Source organism: Podarcis muralis, chromosome 13, assembly GCF_964188315.1.
Source record: "Podarcis muralis chromosome 13, rPodMur119.hap1.1, whole genome shotgun sequence".
Classification (NCBI taxonomy): domain Eukaryota; kingdom Metazoa; phylum Chordata; class Lepidosauria; order Squamata; family Lacertidae; genus Podarcis; species Podarcis muralis.
In genome coordinates this window covers 44,830,288-44,847,153 of record NC_135667.1, presented here as the reverse complement: position 1 = coordinate 44,847,153, position 16,866 = coordinate 44,830,288, and the positions used below count along the sequence as shown (strand labels likewise).

Below are 16,866 nucleotides of genomic sequence, written 5' to 3'. Positions count from 1 at the left end.
TCAGTGACCAAGGCAGCTAGGGCCCGATTAGCGGACCCCAACACTATGGGCAAGACAAGATCCCAGGTGTTGGGACTCATGAACCAATGTAAATTATAAGAGAGTGGTCTCTGCCAAAGCATCCCATTCTCTTCACACTGGGAAGGTGGATCGAAAAGGTTGGATCACCCTGTCAGTTTGCATTTCTTACTGCAGAAAGTATTGATCTGATGTGTAGAGATCTTTCCTATTCTAATTAATTCAAGAGGGTTCTGAGAGTTTCTCTGTGTTAAGGGAAAAAATTCCGGGGTGAGACTACTCAACAGCCCAGCTCGTCGGGGTGGAAATCCCCTGCAGGTCTATGCGGTCAGTAAAAGAAGAAGTTCCAGCCAAGTACCGTATTTTTCGCTCCATAAGACGCACTTTCTTCCTCCTAAAAAGTAAGGGGAAATGTCTGTGCATCTTATGGAGTGAATGCACTGGGCGGCAGAGGGATCCCTCGGCTACCGCTGCAGTTGCAAGCTGAGGGATGCCTCCGCAGCCGGAGCCATGGCTCCTGTCCGTCGCTCGCTGTGAAGCCAGCAGAGCAAGAGCCGCTGCGCAACTATCACTCTTGCTCTGCTGGCTTCAGCGAGAGCGAGAGCGAGAGCTGCGTGCACAGCTTACTCTGCTGGCTTCACAGTGAAGCGGGAGGAGGGATGGACTGGAGCAAGCAAAGTGAGAGCCGCTTACACGGCTTCTGTCCCGCTTTGCGCAGCTCTCAATTTGCTTGCCCATCCCTCCTCCTGCCTCGCTGTAAAGCAAGCAAAGCACCCGTCCCAGTGTCTCCTCCTCCTCTTCTTGCTCCGGTGTTGCCGCGCTTTACAGCGAGGCGGGAGGAGGCATGGGCAAGCAAAGTGAGAGCTGCGCAAAGCGGGAGAGAAGCAATATAAGCGGCTCTCACTTTGCTTCCTTTAAAGCAAGAAAAGTGAGAGCCGCTTACATGCTCTGCACAGAATATTTTTTTTTCTTGCTTTTCCCCTCTAAAAACTAGGTATGTCTTATGGTCAGATGCGTCTTAAGGAACGAAAAATACGGTAATTTGGAGCAAACAGCGGTCAGTAGACCATGATCTTTATTGTTGTGCATCAGGTCCCCACAGGAGTAAGAACTCCGAGCTGGGGATGACATCCTCTTTTAAAACTTCCCTCTTTCCCCCAGAATACGCTTCGAGCAGCATCATTGATACATCATCACTACATCACTAAAGGTAAAGGTAAAGGTACCCCTGCCCGTATGGGCCAGTCTTGACAGACTCTAGGGTTGTGCGCCCATCTCACTCAAGAGGCCGGGAGCCAGCGCTGTCCGCAGACACTTCCGGGTCACGTGGCCAGCGTGACAAAGCTGCATCTGGTAAGCCAGCGCAGCACACGGAAACGCCGTTTACCTTCCCGCCAGTAAGCGGTCCCTATTTATCTACTTGCACCCGGGAGTGCTTTCGAACTGCTAGGTTGGCAGGCGCTGGGACCAAGCAACGGGAGCGCACCCTGCCGCGGGGATTCGAACCGCTGACCTTTCGATCGGCAAGCCCTAGGCACTGAGGCTTTTACCCACAGCGCCACCCGCGTCCCTACATCACTACATCACTAGCATGTCACAAATGGGGAAGGGTATACAAGAGTTAAGGAGGGACGCGGGTGGCGCTGTGGGTTAAACCACAGAGCCTAGGGCTTGCTGATCAGAAGGTCGGCGGTTCAAATCCCCACAATGGGGTGAGCTCCCATTGCTCAGTCCCTGCTCCTGCCAACCTAGCAGTTCGAAAGCACATCAAAGTGCAAGTAGATAAATAGGTACCGCTCCGGCGGGAAGGTAAACGGCGTTTCCGTGCGCTGCTGTGGTTCGCCAGAAGCAGCTTAGTCATGCTGGCCACATGACCTGGAAGCTGTACGCCGGCTCCCTTGGCCAGTAAAGAAAGATGAGCACCACAACCCTAGAGTCGTCCGCGACAGGGGTCCCATTACCTTTATACAAGGATTACACAAGTTCAGCATTAGGTCACTTTATCAGACACCTTTCCCAACACCTCTTAAGTACCCATCTCCGAAAGAACTATAAAACTCTTTACATATCCTTGCCCTCAGGACTTGTCTGGAGATGGGCTTTCAGAACACCTGACTTGCTAAACTGCCTCTGCGGATGTCTATTCTTGCCCCCTTGGTCACTGCCTGGGTGGGGTGCTGTGTATGTGCTCTCACACTTGGGGAATTATGGTGGGATGCCCTGTTCCTGCTGCCTACGTGGCATCCTGCTTCTTGGTTCATGGAGGGAGGAGGTGGAGCCCAAATTCACCTTTCTTTAAGGGTTAAAATGGCATTGGAATGGGGAGAGTCGGTTGGTGGATGGATGGATGAAGTATGGATTTTCTACAAATTTATAAAGCTAGCTATCTTCCCTGAGCTGTCAAGTCGAAAGGATTATTCCTTCAGAGAAGCTGAGTACAGCTGGCTTAAAAGGGTTCTCTTATCTCATCTTCAAGGTTATGCTAACTATACTGTAATAAGAGGCCAGAAGGAGCCTGGGTTTCTCTTTCTATGTCTTTCTCTTTCTTTCTTTTCCTTCTGGTGTAGCGTTCTGTACATTGTATGCTTAGTGTCAAGGTTTAAACTTATTAAAAGTTATTGTAAGTTTAAGTTAAGTCTGCTGCAACTGGATTTCTTATGGGCAGGGCCACTCCTGACTGTATTGGATTTGTGACCATTATGCTCATATGCCTTCAGTAGCAGTAAAGCTCTGCTGGATGAAATATTAATTGCCTCTGGTCTATTTTTTGGGAATTCTGCAACGTGTTTTTCTCTGCTAACTATACATTGGGATTCTACTCTGGATCACTATTGAGTAGAATTCCATGACACACCCTGCCCCACAAAAAGATATGGCAGAGCTAGGAAGATCATGCACAATAACTCCAGTAAGATGTGCACCAGCAGCTACAGTGGTACCTCGCAAGATGAATGCCTCACAAGACGAAAAACTTGCAAGACGAAAGGGTTTTTTGTTTTTTGAGCTGCTTCGCAAGACGATTTTCCCTATGGAAGACGAAAACGTATTGCAAGTTTGTTTCCTTTTTCTTAAAACCGTTAATACAGTTGCGACTTGACTTCGAGGAGCAACTCATAGCACGCGGTGTGGTAGCCTTTTTTGAGGTTTTTGAAGACTTTGGTGATTTTTGAAGCTTTTCCAAAACTTTTCCGAAACCGTGCTTCGCAAAACGAAAAATTCGCAAGACGAAAAAACTCGCAAAACGAATTAGTTTTGTCTTGCGAGGCACCACTGTACTACTTGCAGGAGGCTGGGGAAAGAGAATTACCACCCTTGCCCTCCCTGATAGTCGCCTTTTGCTGCTGCCAGCCTCCTCTGGGAGAACTATTTTTATTGATTGATTGGTTGAATTTATATACTGTCTTATACCCAGAGGCAGTGGAAGACAGGAGTGCCTGGCGTGCTCTGGTCCATGGAGCCACAAAGAATCGGACACAACCAAACAACTAAACAACAACATACCCAGAGGTCTCAGGCGGTTCACAGAAAAGATCAACATAAAAACCACAACATATATAATTAAAATTAAAAAAACAACCCAATGACACACCCCCTCCGTGGGAGCCAGCTGTATGCCGTCTACCACCCCTCCCCTCTGAACTATATTTAAGCCAGGAGCGGCTTGACAATTGCCAGAAACTGCATTGGTCCTTGAACTCTTGTTTTGCTAGACATATTTAAGTACTTCAGCCTAGATTGTTTGTTTATATTCAGTGCATTTTTTCTTTAAAAAAATGTTTAGGGGGTACTCTCATTTTGACTCAAGAAAATCACCATTTTATGGTTCGAATCGGGGAAAATAAATATAATAATTGTACAAAAGTACAAAGATTCACAAAATGTTAGGGGTAAAAAGAACACAGTTTATATTCATGCTGCGTTTGCAAAATCGTTAATTTTTGCCGGGTTGTGTGTTGTTGTTTTGGAACTTCATCTTCTGCATGTTGATATATTTCCAACATATTCCAATGTTTTCCGGGCCGTAAACCGCTTTGACATAGCCGATCGCAGCGAAAGCGGCGAAGCGACCCATCGACAGAGAAGCCGGCCGATGGAATCCTAGAGGCGCCGTTGTAGCAGTTGATGCGGAACTAGCCCAGGGGGCCTCCTAGCGCCGCTCTACCCTTCCGGCGTGCTTTTTATGGTCGCGGCGGCTTCCGCTTCCGGCGTAAACACTTAAAGGCAGGCGGCTGAGGCGGCGGCGCTCTTAGGAACGGAGTCGGCTGCTGCTGCTGCGTCGTGGAGATGTCGGACTCGGACAGCGAGGAGGACGAGGGCGGCGAGAGCCGGGCGGCGCCCTTCTCCCTAGCCGGCTTCCTCTTCGGCAACATCAACGAGCAGGGCCAGCTGGAGGGCGAGGGGCTCCTCGACCAGGTGGGCGCTTCTCGGGGGTGGGGGCTTACTGGTCCGGGGGGGGGGCAGGGGCGAAGGGAGGGGGGCTGGCTAGCTAGCCGTGTCAAGGTAACGGGGGCGCGGGGCACAGTGGGAGGGGCCGAGTTGAAAGGGGGAGGGGGACACCTGTCAAGCTGGGTCGAATTGGAATGGGGGGCCCAGGGGAAAGGTAGGGGCGGGGGACTGGCTAGTCGGGTCGAGCTGGACGGGGGAGGGAGGACTGGGAACGGTGGGGGCTGGCCAGCCGGGTGGAGGTGGGGGGTGCAGGACAGCACGCGGGAGGAGAGACGGGCGGGGGGGGGGCTGCCAAGCCATGGGGACGGGGGGGGCCGAGGGCTGCCCAGACGGGGGAGCAGGGGGCTGCCAAACCATGGGGGGGTCTAGGCTTGTGCAGACGGGCGGCGGGGTTGCCCAGCCATGGGGACGGGGCCCGAGGGCTGCCCAGACGGTGGAGCAGGGGGCTGCCAAGCCATGGGGAGGGTGGGGAGGGCTGTACAGACGGGGAGTGAGGGGCTGCCCAGCCATGGGGGGGGGGCTGGGGCTGTGCAGGCAGGGGGGGTGGGGTTGCCCAGCCATGCTGAGGGGGGTGAGGGCTGTCCAGCCATGGGGAGGGGGGCAAGGGCTGCCCAGATGGGTATGGGGGCTGACCAGCCATGCGGACGGGGGGGGGGGAGGACAAGGGCTGCCCAGACGGGGGAGCAGGGGGCTGCCAAACCATGGGGGAGAGCTAGGGCTGTGCAGACAGGGGTGTGTGGGGAGGTTGCCGAGCCATGGGGAGGGGGGTGTGGGCTGTCCAGACGGGGAGCGAGGGGCTGCCCAGCCACAGGAGTTGGGGTGAGGACTGCCCAGACGGGGTGGGGGCTGCCCAGCCCTGGGGATGGGGGGGGCAGGGCTGCGCAGCTGTCGGGTCGGGGGGAGGGTTCTGGGTCAAGCTGGAGCAGGGAAGAGAAGATGGAGGGAGGGAGGAGGGGAAGGGAGGCAGCAGGGAAGGGATGGGGGAGTCAGCACTCGTGGGGGAGGGTGACCTTTAGATAAACTGGTCTCAAACTATTCAGAGCTTTATATGCCAACAGAGTAACACTTTGAAGCTGTTGGGATGCTTCCAAGGGAACGGGGGCAACTTGCAAGCCCCCAGCTGGCTCCAGCCCACCGGCCAGTAGCCAGGTGATCTCCTGTCCTTGGCTCAGCATGAAACAGCGACCCACAGCTTCAGAAGCCTTCAGAAGCTGGAGCACGCTCTAATTAGCAAGATCGTAACAGAACCTAGCCTGGTAGCAAATGGGCAACTAGTGCATATCTCTGAGCAAGGCACGGCGGTTTGAGTTAGAGCATTTACTTTGTATGAGGAAGGTCACAGTATGGTCTTAAGGTTCTTTCCCTCCGCTTCCAGCCAAATCCTGTTTTCTTTCTGTCCCCTCCCCAGGAGTCAAAAAAACATTTGGCCGGACTTGGGGCATTGGGTCTGGGGAGCCTCATAACAGAAATCACAGCCAGCGAAGATGATGCTTCTGAGTCAGACGGAGCCCAGTTGGATGAGGAAGGTAGGAGAACGTCTTAGGACTGGGACAGAATAGCTTTCTCCAGGCTGGTGCCTTTCATATGTTGTTGGGAGCCCCATCAGCTCCAGCTGATGGCCAGTGGTCAAGGATGATGGTACTTATGGTGCAGCAACTTACTGAGGGCACTAGTTTGGGAAAGGCTAGGATATAAGGGCTTTGCTCTCTCAGGGATCAAGGCTGACTCCTGTTTGTGCATTTAAAAAGAGGTGCAGCTGGTTAATTCAGTGTTCTGGCATTGCTTACTCAGGGTTTGCAAGTAATGGCTGAACTTAGTAGCAAAGCAGTAGCCTCTACAAGCCGCCTGTAAAGTCCAGCACCACCATGATAGCCACAATATTTTATTTTAATTTGGATACCACTCTTCATCCATAGATCTCAGGGGGTTTAAACATAAAAATACAAAATAAAAACACAAAATACATAATAAAACAAGAACAAAAAACCACAATCCAATGAACCCCCCCATACCCTCTCCCACAAACCTTTGTAAAAGTTGTATAAGATGTTAATCTGCCAAAGGCCTGGTTGAAGAAGAACGCTTTCACGTGGTGCCTAAAGGTGTATCATGAAGGCACCAGGTAAGCCTCCCTGGGGAGAGCATTCTACAGGCAGAGACCCACTGCAGAAAAAAGGCTTGTTCTTGTGTTGCCACCCTCCTGACCTCGTGTGGAGGAGGCATACCTAGAAGGGCCTCCAACAGTTGTCTCAAGGTCTGGGTAGGTTCATATGGAGAGAGGTTATCCTTAATGTATTGTGGTCCTGAGCCATTTTTTAAAAATATGATCTTTATTGGTTTTTATAATTACATACTATACATACAAGGGACGTGGGTGGCGCTGTGGGTTAAACCACAGAGCCTAGGACTTGCCGATCAGAAGGTCGGCGGTTCGAATCCCCGCGACGGGGTGAGCGCCTGTTGTTCAGTCCCAGCTCCTGCCCACCTAGCAGTTCGAAAGCACGTCAAAGTGCAAGTAGATAAATAGGTACCACTCCGGCAGGAAGGTAAACGGCATTTCTGTACACTGCTCTGGTTCGCCAGAAGCAGCTTAGTCATGCTGGCCACATGACCCTGAAGCTGTACGCCGGCTCCCTCAGCCAATAAAGCGAGATGAGCGTCGCAACCCCAGAGTCGGCCACGACAGGACCTAATGGTCAGGGGTCCCCTTTACCTTGCTATACATACACATATAATATTACATTTTAAAAGAAAGGAGGGAAGTCAGCTCTTGAGAGCAAGAATAAATTAAAATCTAAAAAGGTCCTGAGCCACTTAAGGCTTTATAGATCAAAACCAGCACTTTGAATTGGGCCCGGAAACTAACTGGCATTCAGTGCAGTGGGGCCAGAATTGGCATTATATGCTGAAACCCGTATTGCCCTGGTGAGCAATATCATTCTTGAACGTGGGTGCGGAAGCTGGGATAGAAAAATGGTGTGGCCTGTTGGGTCTGTAATTTTTCTGTGCTCTTCCCTGTTCCTCTCCCTGCCGCCAGGCTGGGTTAAGAGCACCGAGGATGCTGTCGATTATTCTGACATCACCGAAGTGGCCGAAGATGAGAGCCGCAGGTACCGGCAGGCAATGGGCAACCTTCAGCCACTTCAGAGGGCAGGTAGGTGGTGGCAACAGCTGCTTTCCTTTGTCACAACTGATCTTTCACCTCTTCACCTGATCCTTGCTAACCTGACACTCGCCCTGGCTCCCCGTTGCTCTTCTTGTTTAGCATCCTATGTATGGGGCGTTAGAGGAAGGGTAGTACCTATGGTAGATGGGCTACCAGCATGACCAGCCCCATCTGCTCTTCACCTCTCTACAGCATGTGCAGAAACTATTGGGCCCATATTGCTCTTGTCCTCTCAATCCGCCGGAGCCTCTTTTCGCATGCATGGGAAGTTCCTAACTAACCAGGGGTTTGAGACCTGTCAACTACCCTCGCCTGGTTTAGCTTGGCCAATTGAAGCCAATTCTGGGGTGTGGCTGCTGTCACGTGCTGTCACATTCCCTTTGTTTTTAAATTTACTGTACACCCATTTGGGCGTTTTATATTAAAAGAACATAGGAAGCCGCCTTATATTGATTCAGATCCTTTGTACATCTGGTTCAAATGGGATGCGGGTGGCACTGTGATCCAAACCACCAAACCTCTTGGGCTTGCTGATCTTAAGGTCAGCAGTTCGAATCCGCATGTCGGGGTGAGCTCCTGTCACTTTGTCCCAGCTCCTGCCAACCTAGCAGTTCGAAAGCATACCAGTGCAAGTAGATAAATAGGTACCTGCTGCGGTGGGAAGGTAAACGGCGTTTCCATGCACTTGTCCCGTTGCACCACAAGCGGTTTAGTCATGCTGGCCACATGATCCAGAAAAACTGCGGACAAATGCTGGCTCCCTCGGCTTGAAAGCAGAGATGAGTACTGCACCCCATAGTTGAATTTGACTGGACTTAACCATCCAGGGTAAACCTTTACCTTTTTTTACTATCTGGTTCACATGGTGGGGATAGAATATCTGTTTTGGATGATGGAGGGTGCCTGGATTTTCTTGGAATGTTTAATCCTGGTGGTTTTTAACAGGGACGATAAACCGAAGTTGTGATGTGATGGAAGGGCTGCCCACCACTCCTTTCTTTTCTTCCTTTCCTTAGATGATGATGATGACGACGATTATGATGCTGACTCCGAAGATATTGACTCCAAGCTGATGCCTCCCCCGCCACCACCTCCAGGGCCAATGAGAAAAGAGGACGAAAAGGATGAAAGTGCCTCTGGTGAGTATGTACTCCTGGGAAGTGCCTGTGAGCCCTGCAGGGCCCAGGGGTGAGCAGTATCATAGGCTTGTAGAGTTGGAAGGGAACCCGAAAGTCATAGAGAGCCAGTGTGGTGTAGTGGTTAAGAGCGGTAGTCTCGTAATCTGGTGAACCGGGTTCGCGTCTCCGCTCCTCCACATGCAGCTGCTGGGTGACCTTGGGCCAGTCACACTTCTTTGAAGTCTCTCAGCCCCACTCACCCCACAGAGGGTTTGTTGTGGGGGAGGAAGGGAAAGGAGATTGTTAGCCGCTTTGAGACTCCTTCGGGTAGTGATAAAGTGGGATATCAAATCCAAACTCTTCTTCTTCTTCTCTTCATCTAGTCCAAACTCCTTCAATGCAGAAATCTTTGGCCCAACTCGGGCTCAAACCCACAACCCTGAGATTAAGAGTCTCATGCTCTACCCACTGAGCTGTCCCAGGTCTGAAAGAAACACAGTGAAAACTAGTGGGTGGAATCCAGTGTAGCAGTACCTATTGTTCTGTTAGCATAAGTATTTTTGCTTCTGCCATGTAACTCCCCCCATGTGCACCCCACACACCCAGTCTATTCTGGAGGGGCTACATCGGCGGAGGAGAGGGGTAGGGTGTTCCGTTGCAGAAGCAGAAACCCTTGCGCTGGCAGAACATTCACACAGTGCCACTTTGGATACAGCCCTAAGCTGGGATTTCCCTTTTGCGTTGCTGCCTCAGCTAAAATGTGGTTTTATTTTGATGTGCTTTTTTTCTGGCTTGCGGTTTTTCACTTTAAAGTGCTTTCAGCTTTGTGATAAGGCAGTATGCAAATGTGCTTCATTTATTCAATAACCGTAGAATCTACCGGAAGCAGGAGAATTGGATCTGAGAATTTAAAACTCCCTGGGTGCGGAGTCCATGCAGTTTTTGATGTGTCCAGGAGGATTCTCTTGGTGTCTCTTCCTCTCCCCCTCACTTGACCCTTTTTAAAATGCAAGTTGAAAATTTCAAGAAATACTGCACTTTTGTCTTTGATGCCTGGAAATAAGGCGTGTGACCCAGGGTTAGCTTTCTGTCATGTTGAGGTTAGGAAGTAGAGTCTTTCTTTCTTTCTTTCTTTCTTTCTTTCTTTCTTTCTTTCTTTCTTTCTTTCTTTCTTTCTTTCTGAGAGGTACTCTCTTCCAGGGTCTGAAGACAACGATGGTATCATCCTTCCATCCATCATTGCACCTTCATCCGCTGCCTTGGAGAAGAATGACTTCAGCAGCTCTTCGGATTCTGAATCGGAGTCGGGGTCCCAGGACTCGCGGAAGGCAGAGTCCAGCGACAGCAGACTTACGCTGCCACTTGCAGGGATAATGCAGCAGGATACCACCAAGCAGCTGCCAAGTGTCACAGATCTGTTCCCCGAGTTCAGACCAGGCAAGGTAGGGCTTGAAGGTTGACACTCTGCAGAAAGGGGGCGGGGAGGACTGAGTGAAAGGCCATGCTTTGTGCTAAAAGGATGGAGGGCTCCCCCTGTGCTTGATTTCCTTTATGTCATATAAATTAGCAGAACAGATGGGCTGTCTTATCGGGTTGATGAGCCCCTTGTAGGAGAAAGAAAAATCTGATCCTAAACCTCCACTGCCCTACACAAATCTGGGGTGCATTTGCTAACATGGTTGGATGGAACATTGTATGCCTCCTTCCAGCAATTCCTGCAGCCAAGCTGGTGCCAAATGTATTGCTGTGCATTCCTTTGGCCCACATCAGCGAGGCTTGTTGTCTGGGCAAAAAGGTAAAATAACGAAATTGAGGAAAAAAATCACAGCCATACTTAAAAGCATAAAGGTAAAGGGACCCCTGACCATTAGGTCCAGTCGTGACCCACTTTGGGGTTGCGGCGCTCATCTCGTTTTATTGGCCGAGGGAGCTGGCGTACAGCTTCCGGGTCATGTGGCCAGCATGACTAAGCCGCTTCTGGCGAACCAGAGCAGCGCACGGAAACGCCGTTTACCTTTCTGCCGGAGTGGTACCTATTTATCTACTTGCACTTTGATGTGCTTTTGAACTGCTAGGTTGGCAGGAGCAGGGACCGAGCAACGGGAGCTCACCCCATCGCGGGGATTCGAACCGCCGACCTTCTGATCGGCAAGTCCTAGACTCTGTGGTTTAACCCACAGCACCACCCGCGTCCCTACTTAAAAACATACAGAGGATAAAATGCTAAAACAAATTAATTGTGATGTTTAATACATTGGTCGCTAGGAACCCACAAAAGCGGAGTTCACAGGCATATGTTACCCAGGCTTCTGTCGAGGCATAGCCTCATCTGAGATTTTCACATGTGTAGGAATCAAGTCTTATAGTAAGCAGGATTGCAATCTGGAAACCAACCAATGGCCTTATCAGAAGAGCAAACGTAACATCATAGGAACAGGCTTGAATAGCAAATTCAAATATTTATCTGTCAGTTTCAGCAGATTCCTTCATACCTCATTACAGACATTTCTGCTCTTTTACAACACCCTTTCACTCAATATTTTCTTCGCACTTGCTTTTACTGCCAGTAAGCTATCTTTCAGAAGGTGCATCAATGTATTTATCCACCACAGGGGCACTTTTTTGTTGAGTGGATTGCAGCTCTTCCCACCCCACCAAAAATCTGCCCTTCCCTGCTACTGAAACTGCTGCCCCACTGCAGTTAGGCTTGGAAAAAGCCTCCTATTTTATAGCAGTTTTTCATGCCTGGTTGTGGCGGGGGCAAAGGTTACATTGACAGAATGGATGTTTGTGTCCGTGAGTGTAGAGGAGTTATCTGAATAAATAACTCTGCGTGTGTCCCCCAAGCTGAGGAGGCTCCCCCACTCGTCCTCCTGGTCTAGCATCCCCATCTGCAGAGGGCTGCCTCTCCAGTGAGCCAGAGATGTGAACTTGCCTTTGACACAGCTGAGTGACCAGAGGCCAGTCGCTTGCGCCTCCCAACCTTTCCTCCACTCTCTGCCAGTGTGGTGTAGTGACCAAGGAAAAGAGACGGTGGAAGAAGATTGGAAGAAATTTAAAATATATCTTAAGAACTGTTGTAAAATTAATGAGTGCTAAAATGTCAAGGGAATGGGAAATATAGAATTACAGCTGTAACCGACTAAGTAAGAGAAGAAGGTCAAAAAGAAAATGAGCAATTAGCTAACTGGGGGGTTGCTGAAGAAACATTAAAACAGGGATGCAGAAAAGGGGAGGCATGGGGAAGTCCGGGAAGTAAGGTTTATGAAAAAGAGGTTGTGAAATTATACATGTTTATATGTTTGTTTGTTTATGTATTGTGTATTGTTTGTTTTTAATTTATGTTGGAAAATCAATAATTTTTTTTTTTTTTAAAAAAAAAGAGCGGTGGACTTGTAATCTGGGGAACCGGGTTCGCTTCTCCGCTCCTCCACATGCAGCTGCTGGGTGACCTTGGGCCAGTCACACTTCTTTGAAGTCTCTCAGCCTCATTCACCTCAGTGTGTTTGTTGTGGGGGAGGAAGGGAAAGGAGAATGTTAGCCGCTTTGAGACTCCTTCGGGTAGTGATAAAGCGGGATATCAAATCCAAACTACTTCTTCTTCTTCTTCTTCTTCTTCTTCTTCTTCTTCTTCTTCTTTTTCTTTTTCTTCTTCTGCGTCTCCCCTTAGGTGCTGCGCTTCCTGCGCCTCTTTGGCCCTGGGAAAAACATCCCATCGGTCTGGCGCAGCGCCCGCAGGAAGCGCAAGAAGAAGCACCGGGAAGTCACTCCGGAAGTGCAGATCCTGGATGGAGAAGCTGCGGTTGAGACAATTGTGGAAGAGAAATCTTCCTGGGAGTACGAATATGCCCCGCCTCCTCCTCCGGAGCAGTGCCTTTCAGACGACGAGGTAAGTCTTCAGGAGCAGAGAGGATGATAGAAGTGGGGTGGGGTGTCACGTCACATGGCTTTGTTCCTACTCCAAGAGAGAGGGCAGGGCTTCCTCTCTGCTTTGCAGTAGGACTGTCCCCCTGCCGACAACAGCTGGATATAGTAACAAGGCAGGGTAGTGGTGGTGGGAAGACAGTGAGTGGTCAGAGGGAGCAGATTGGTAGGAGGAGATGTTGCAAGCTGAAGAGGCAACAGGGTTTAGTGAGCAGGAAGAGTCTGTGGCAGAGAGCAGCCCAGAATCAGAGGCAGAGGTGGAGGCTGGAGAGGATAAGGCAAAGAGGCAGAGATGAGGCAGGCTGCTGAAGAAGCCAAGGGGGGGGGAGTCTCCCTCTCCTGCTGTGACCAGCCCCCGCCCCCGGTCTCCCAGAACCCAGAGAACTATGAATAAGGTGAAGCAGAGGTAAGCTGGAGAAGTATCAGGTTGCTTGGAAAGGACCCGGGGTAGGAAGGGCCATAGAGAGCAGTGGGAAGGCTGGAACCTTCAGTCTTCACAACTGCCTCATGGGGGCAAGACCTACTGGGAAGAGTTGCTGTGCTCACTGGGTCTGAGCTGCTTAGTTTCTTTGAATAAAGAGCTAACTTGACGGGCACCTTGTTAGTTATTTCTGACCTTCACCTGACACCTGCCTTGACATCTCAGGATGATCCCAGTTCCGTCTCCCTTGACCCTCCAACACCCTCTTGTCCTCCAGATCACCATGATGGCACCGGTGGAGTCCAAGTTCTCCCAGTCTACAGGAGATGCGGACAAGGTGGCCGACACCAGGCCCAAGGTGGCTGAATGGCGCTATGGGCCTGCCCAGCTCTGGTATGACATGTTGGGCGTTCCTGAGGATGGCAGCGGCTTCGACTATGGCTTCAAGATGAAAGAGCGCAAAGAGGAGGAGGAGGAGGAGGAGAAGGAGGAGGTAGTGAGTTGGGGGAAAGGCTTGAATTTGTCTCTCCTGAGGCAGGAGGACGGGGCCTTCCTGCCAGTGCATTGGCAATTTTTAAAATTTCTTTCTGTAAAGTTTTATTATCATTTCATGTTATAACGCATATACAGTGGTGTCCCAAGCCGCTAAGCCGCTTATCAGCTGATCCGCTAAGCCGCTTATCAGCTGATCCGCTAAGCCGCTTATCAGCTGATCCGCTAAGCCGCTTAACAGCTGATCGGTAAGCCGCTTATCAGCTGATCCGCTAAGCCGCTTATCAGCTGATCCGCTAAGCCCGCTAATAGCGCTAATCCGCTAATCCGCTAATGGGCTTGCTTCGCAAGACAAAAAAACCGCAAGACGAAGAGACTCGCGGAACGGATTCTTTTCATCTTGCGAGGCACCACTGTAAAACAGAGAACAATTATAACCATGAAAAAAAATTAAAAGATGGAAAAACAGAACTACAAAACAAACTTACAATGACCACATGAGTTAAAACAACAAAATTCAAGTAAAGACTTATCAACGTTCTCAGATAATGAAGTTTTGTCAGGCTTATGACAAGGGTCGGCTTGAAAATGACAGTTCCACTCAGTGCTATTTTTCTGTAAAAAGAGGAGCTGGAACTCATAATTTATACCTCCCTCGTTCTCTTTAGAATGGCAATGGCACCCACCTGAGAGGTGCTGGAATTGAGTTGGAAAAAAAGGTCTGGTTCTGCTCTATATGTCATAAAAGAACGCCAAATATATTAAAAGTGCCTGGAGGTTCTAGTCCTTGTGGAAATCTCAAATTATGCACAGTTTTCTCCATTACTGCTGTATTCCAGAGTGAGCGGTACCAGGTGTCCAGTGCAAGGTTTGGGGCTGTTTCCCATTGAGTTGCAATTTGTGCTGCCAGGATCGTATACAAGATCAATTCTTTTGGCCGTATATCTGCATTGGCGTCGTCTAAAATACTCAGCGACATTCATTTTGGGCAGCAGGCGGTAGTTTCCATAGTAGTAATCATTGTTTCTGTCGAAACCCTTGACGCTTTTCTGTTCCGCCCTTGCAGAGCGCTGTGGTGGAGAAGGATGCGCTGCTGGCAGACGAGCACTTCCTCATGGTGACCCAGCTGCAGTGGGAGGACGACGTGATCTGGAACGGGGAGGACATCAAGCACAAGGGGACCAAGACGCAGCGGGCTAGTCTGGCTGGCTGGCTGCCCTCCAGCATGACCAGGAATGCTACGGCTTACAACGCCCAGCAAGGTGAGCTCAGCAGGCAGCTGGGCCAACACGGGCCATAGTTCAGTGCCAGAGCACTTGCCTTGCATGCAAAAGGTCCCAGGTTCTGTCCCTGGGCAGGTGTGAAGGACTCCCTGGTCCTGAATGGGGCAACTGTGCCCCTGAAGAACCAGGTGCGCAGCCTGGGAGTCATTCTGGACTCACAGCTGTCCATGGAAATGCAGGTCAATTCTGTGTCCAGGGCGGCTGTCTCCCAGCTCCATCAGGTACGCAGGCTGAGACCCTACCTGCCCGGAGACTGGCCAGAGTGCTGCATGCTCTCCTTATCTCCCGCCTGGACTACTGCAGTGTGCTCTATGTGGGGCAACCTTTGAAGGTGACCCAGAAACTACAACTAATCCAGAATGTGGCAGCTTGACTGGTGACTGGGAGGGGCCGCCGAGACCATATAACACTGGTCCCGAAAGACCTACCATTGGCTCCCAGTACTCCATCCCCATCGTTCAGCCCGGACACTGAGGTCCAGGTTTGAGGACCTTCTGGCAGTTCCCTCACTGCAAGGTGAAGTTACAGGGAACCAGGCAGAGGGCCTTCTCGGTAGTGGCACCCTCCCTTTGGAACGCCCTCCCATCAGAAATAAACAGCTATCTGAATTTTAGAAGACATCTGAAGGCAACACTGTTTAGGAAAGTTTTAAATGTTTGATATTATATTGTGTTTTTAATATTATGTTGCGAGCCGCCCAGAGTGGCTGGGGAAACCCAGCCAGATGGGTGGGGTATAAATATTTTTTATTATCCCTGGCATCTTCAGGTATGGTCAGGAAATGCTGCCGGAAAGCCCAGAAGCTGCTTCCAGTCAGTGTACTCAATACTGAGCTTGATGGACCAATGGTCAGACTCAAGATATGGCAGCTTCCAGATAATTATGTCTCTTCAAAGCTGACGACTTTCTTTGTTACCCTCTTGATGACGGAATTTTTATTATTACTGTTACTCCTTTTACATACGCCTCAAGGTGATGTGCAGGCATACAATAAGAATGGCTAAAAAATGGTTTTAAAAATTCTACAGCTTTAAAACCAATGCTAAATGAATACAGCAGAGACCCTTCATCTCAGTGCGGTGTAGTGGTTAAGAGCGGTAGACTCGTAATCTGGTGAACTGGGTTCGATTTCCTGCTCCTCCACATGCAGCTGGTGCTACTCACACTTCTCTCTGAAGTCTCTCAGCCCCACTCACCTCACAGAGTGTTTGTTGTGGGGGAAGAAGGGAAAGGGGAATGTTAGCCGCTTTGAGACTCCTTCGGGTAGTGATAAAGCAGGATATCAAATCCAAACTCTTCTTCTTGCTGCAAAAGTTTATTGAAACAAAAATGTCAACGGTTTGTTTTTAATGCCTGGTTTTATTGGTACATCGCCCTGGAAGCTTTCTTAGCCAGCTGGCACTTGGTTTCAGCAGAGGCTCCCTGACATTTCCAACGCCCTCTTGCTTCTGTCTCCAGGGCTGAACCGCAGTGGGTCCCTGCTCAATTTGCCGGTCCCTATGATGCAGAAGCCCAGCATGTCCGGAGTCATGGGCCTTGCCAAGTGCAAAGAGAAGCAGCTCCCAGAGCAGCAAGGTAAGGAGGAGAGGAGGCTTGTGGCTCACAGTGAGGAGATGGTATGTGTTGGTCAGCAAAAAGGGAACTGGTGATAATTACAGTGGTGCCTCGCAAGACGAAAAGAATCCGTTCCGCGAGTCTCTTCGTCTTGCGGTTTTTTCGTCTTGCGAAGCAAGCCCATTAGCGGCTTAGCGGATTAGCGCTATTAGTGGCTTAGCGGGCTTAGCGGATCAGCTGTTAAGCGGCTTAGCGGATCAGCTGATAAGCGGCTTAGCGGATCAGCTGTTAAGCGGCTTAGCGGATCAGCTGATAAGCGGCTTAGTGATCAGCTGTTAAGCGGCTTAGCGGATCAGCTGATAAGCAGCTTAGCGGATCAGCTGATAAGCGGCTTAGCGGCTTGGGAAAAAGGGGGGGGGAGGGGAAAAAACCTGCAGGAACTCG

At 50.3% G+C, this 16,866-nt stretch overlaps 1 protein-coding gene across 6 annotated transcripts in view; it reads left to right on the top strand.

Moving 5' to 3' along the window:
* The first annotated feature begins 4,219 nt into the window (after nucleotides 1–4,219).
* Nucleotides 4,220–16,866, top strand: part of LOC114581559 (transcription initiation factor TFIID subunit 1) — a 49,019-nt gene continuing 36,372 nt past the window's right edge. For 4 of the 6 annotated variants that reach the window (XM_077917494.1, XM_077917491.1, XM_077917493.1 and 1 more), the window contains exons 1-9: nucleotides 4,220–4,431; nucleotides 5,873–5,990; nucleotides 7,502–7,618; nucleotides 8,647–8,769; nucleotides 9,949–10,190; nucleotides 12,419–12,637; nucleotides 13,371–13,589; nucleotides 14,652–14,847; nucleotides 16,327–16,443. In XM_077917494.1, the coding sequence (XP_077773620.1) occupies nucleotides 4,303–4,431; nucleotides 5,873–5,990; nucleotides 7,502–7,618; nucleotides 8,647–8,769; nucleotides 9,949–10,190; nucleotides 12,419–12,637; nucleotides 13,371–13,589; nucleotides 14,652–14,847; nucleotides 16,327–16,443 (1,480 nt within the window). In that variant the 5' untranslated portion in view covers nucleotides 4,220–4,302. The remainder of the gene's footprint in view (nucleotides 4,432–5,872; nucleotides 5,991–7,501; nucleotides 7,619–8,646; nucleotides 8,770–9,948; nucleotides 10,191–12,418; nucleotides 12,638–13,370; nucleotides 13,590–14,651; nucleotides 14,848–16,326; nucleotides 16,444–16,866) is intronic. The other 2 variants (XM_077917492.1, XM_028701809.2) reach the window with 1 other exon arrangement.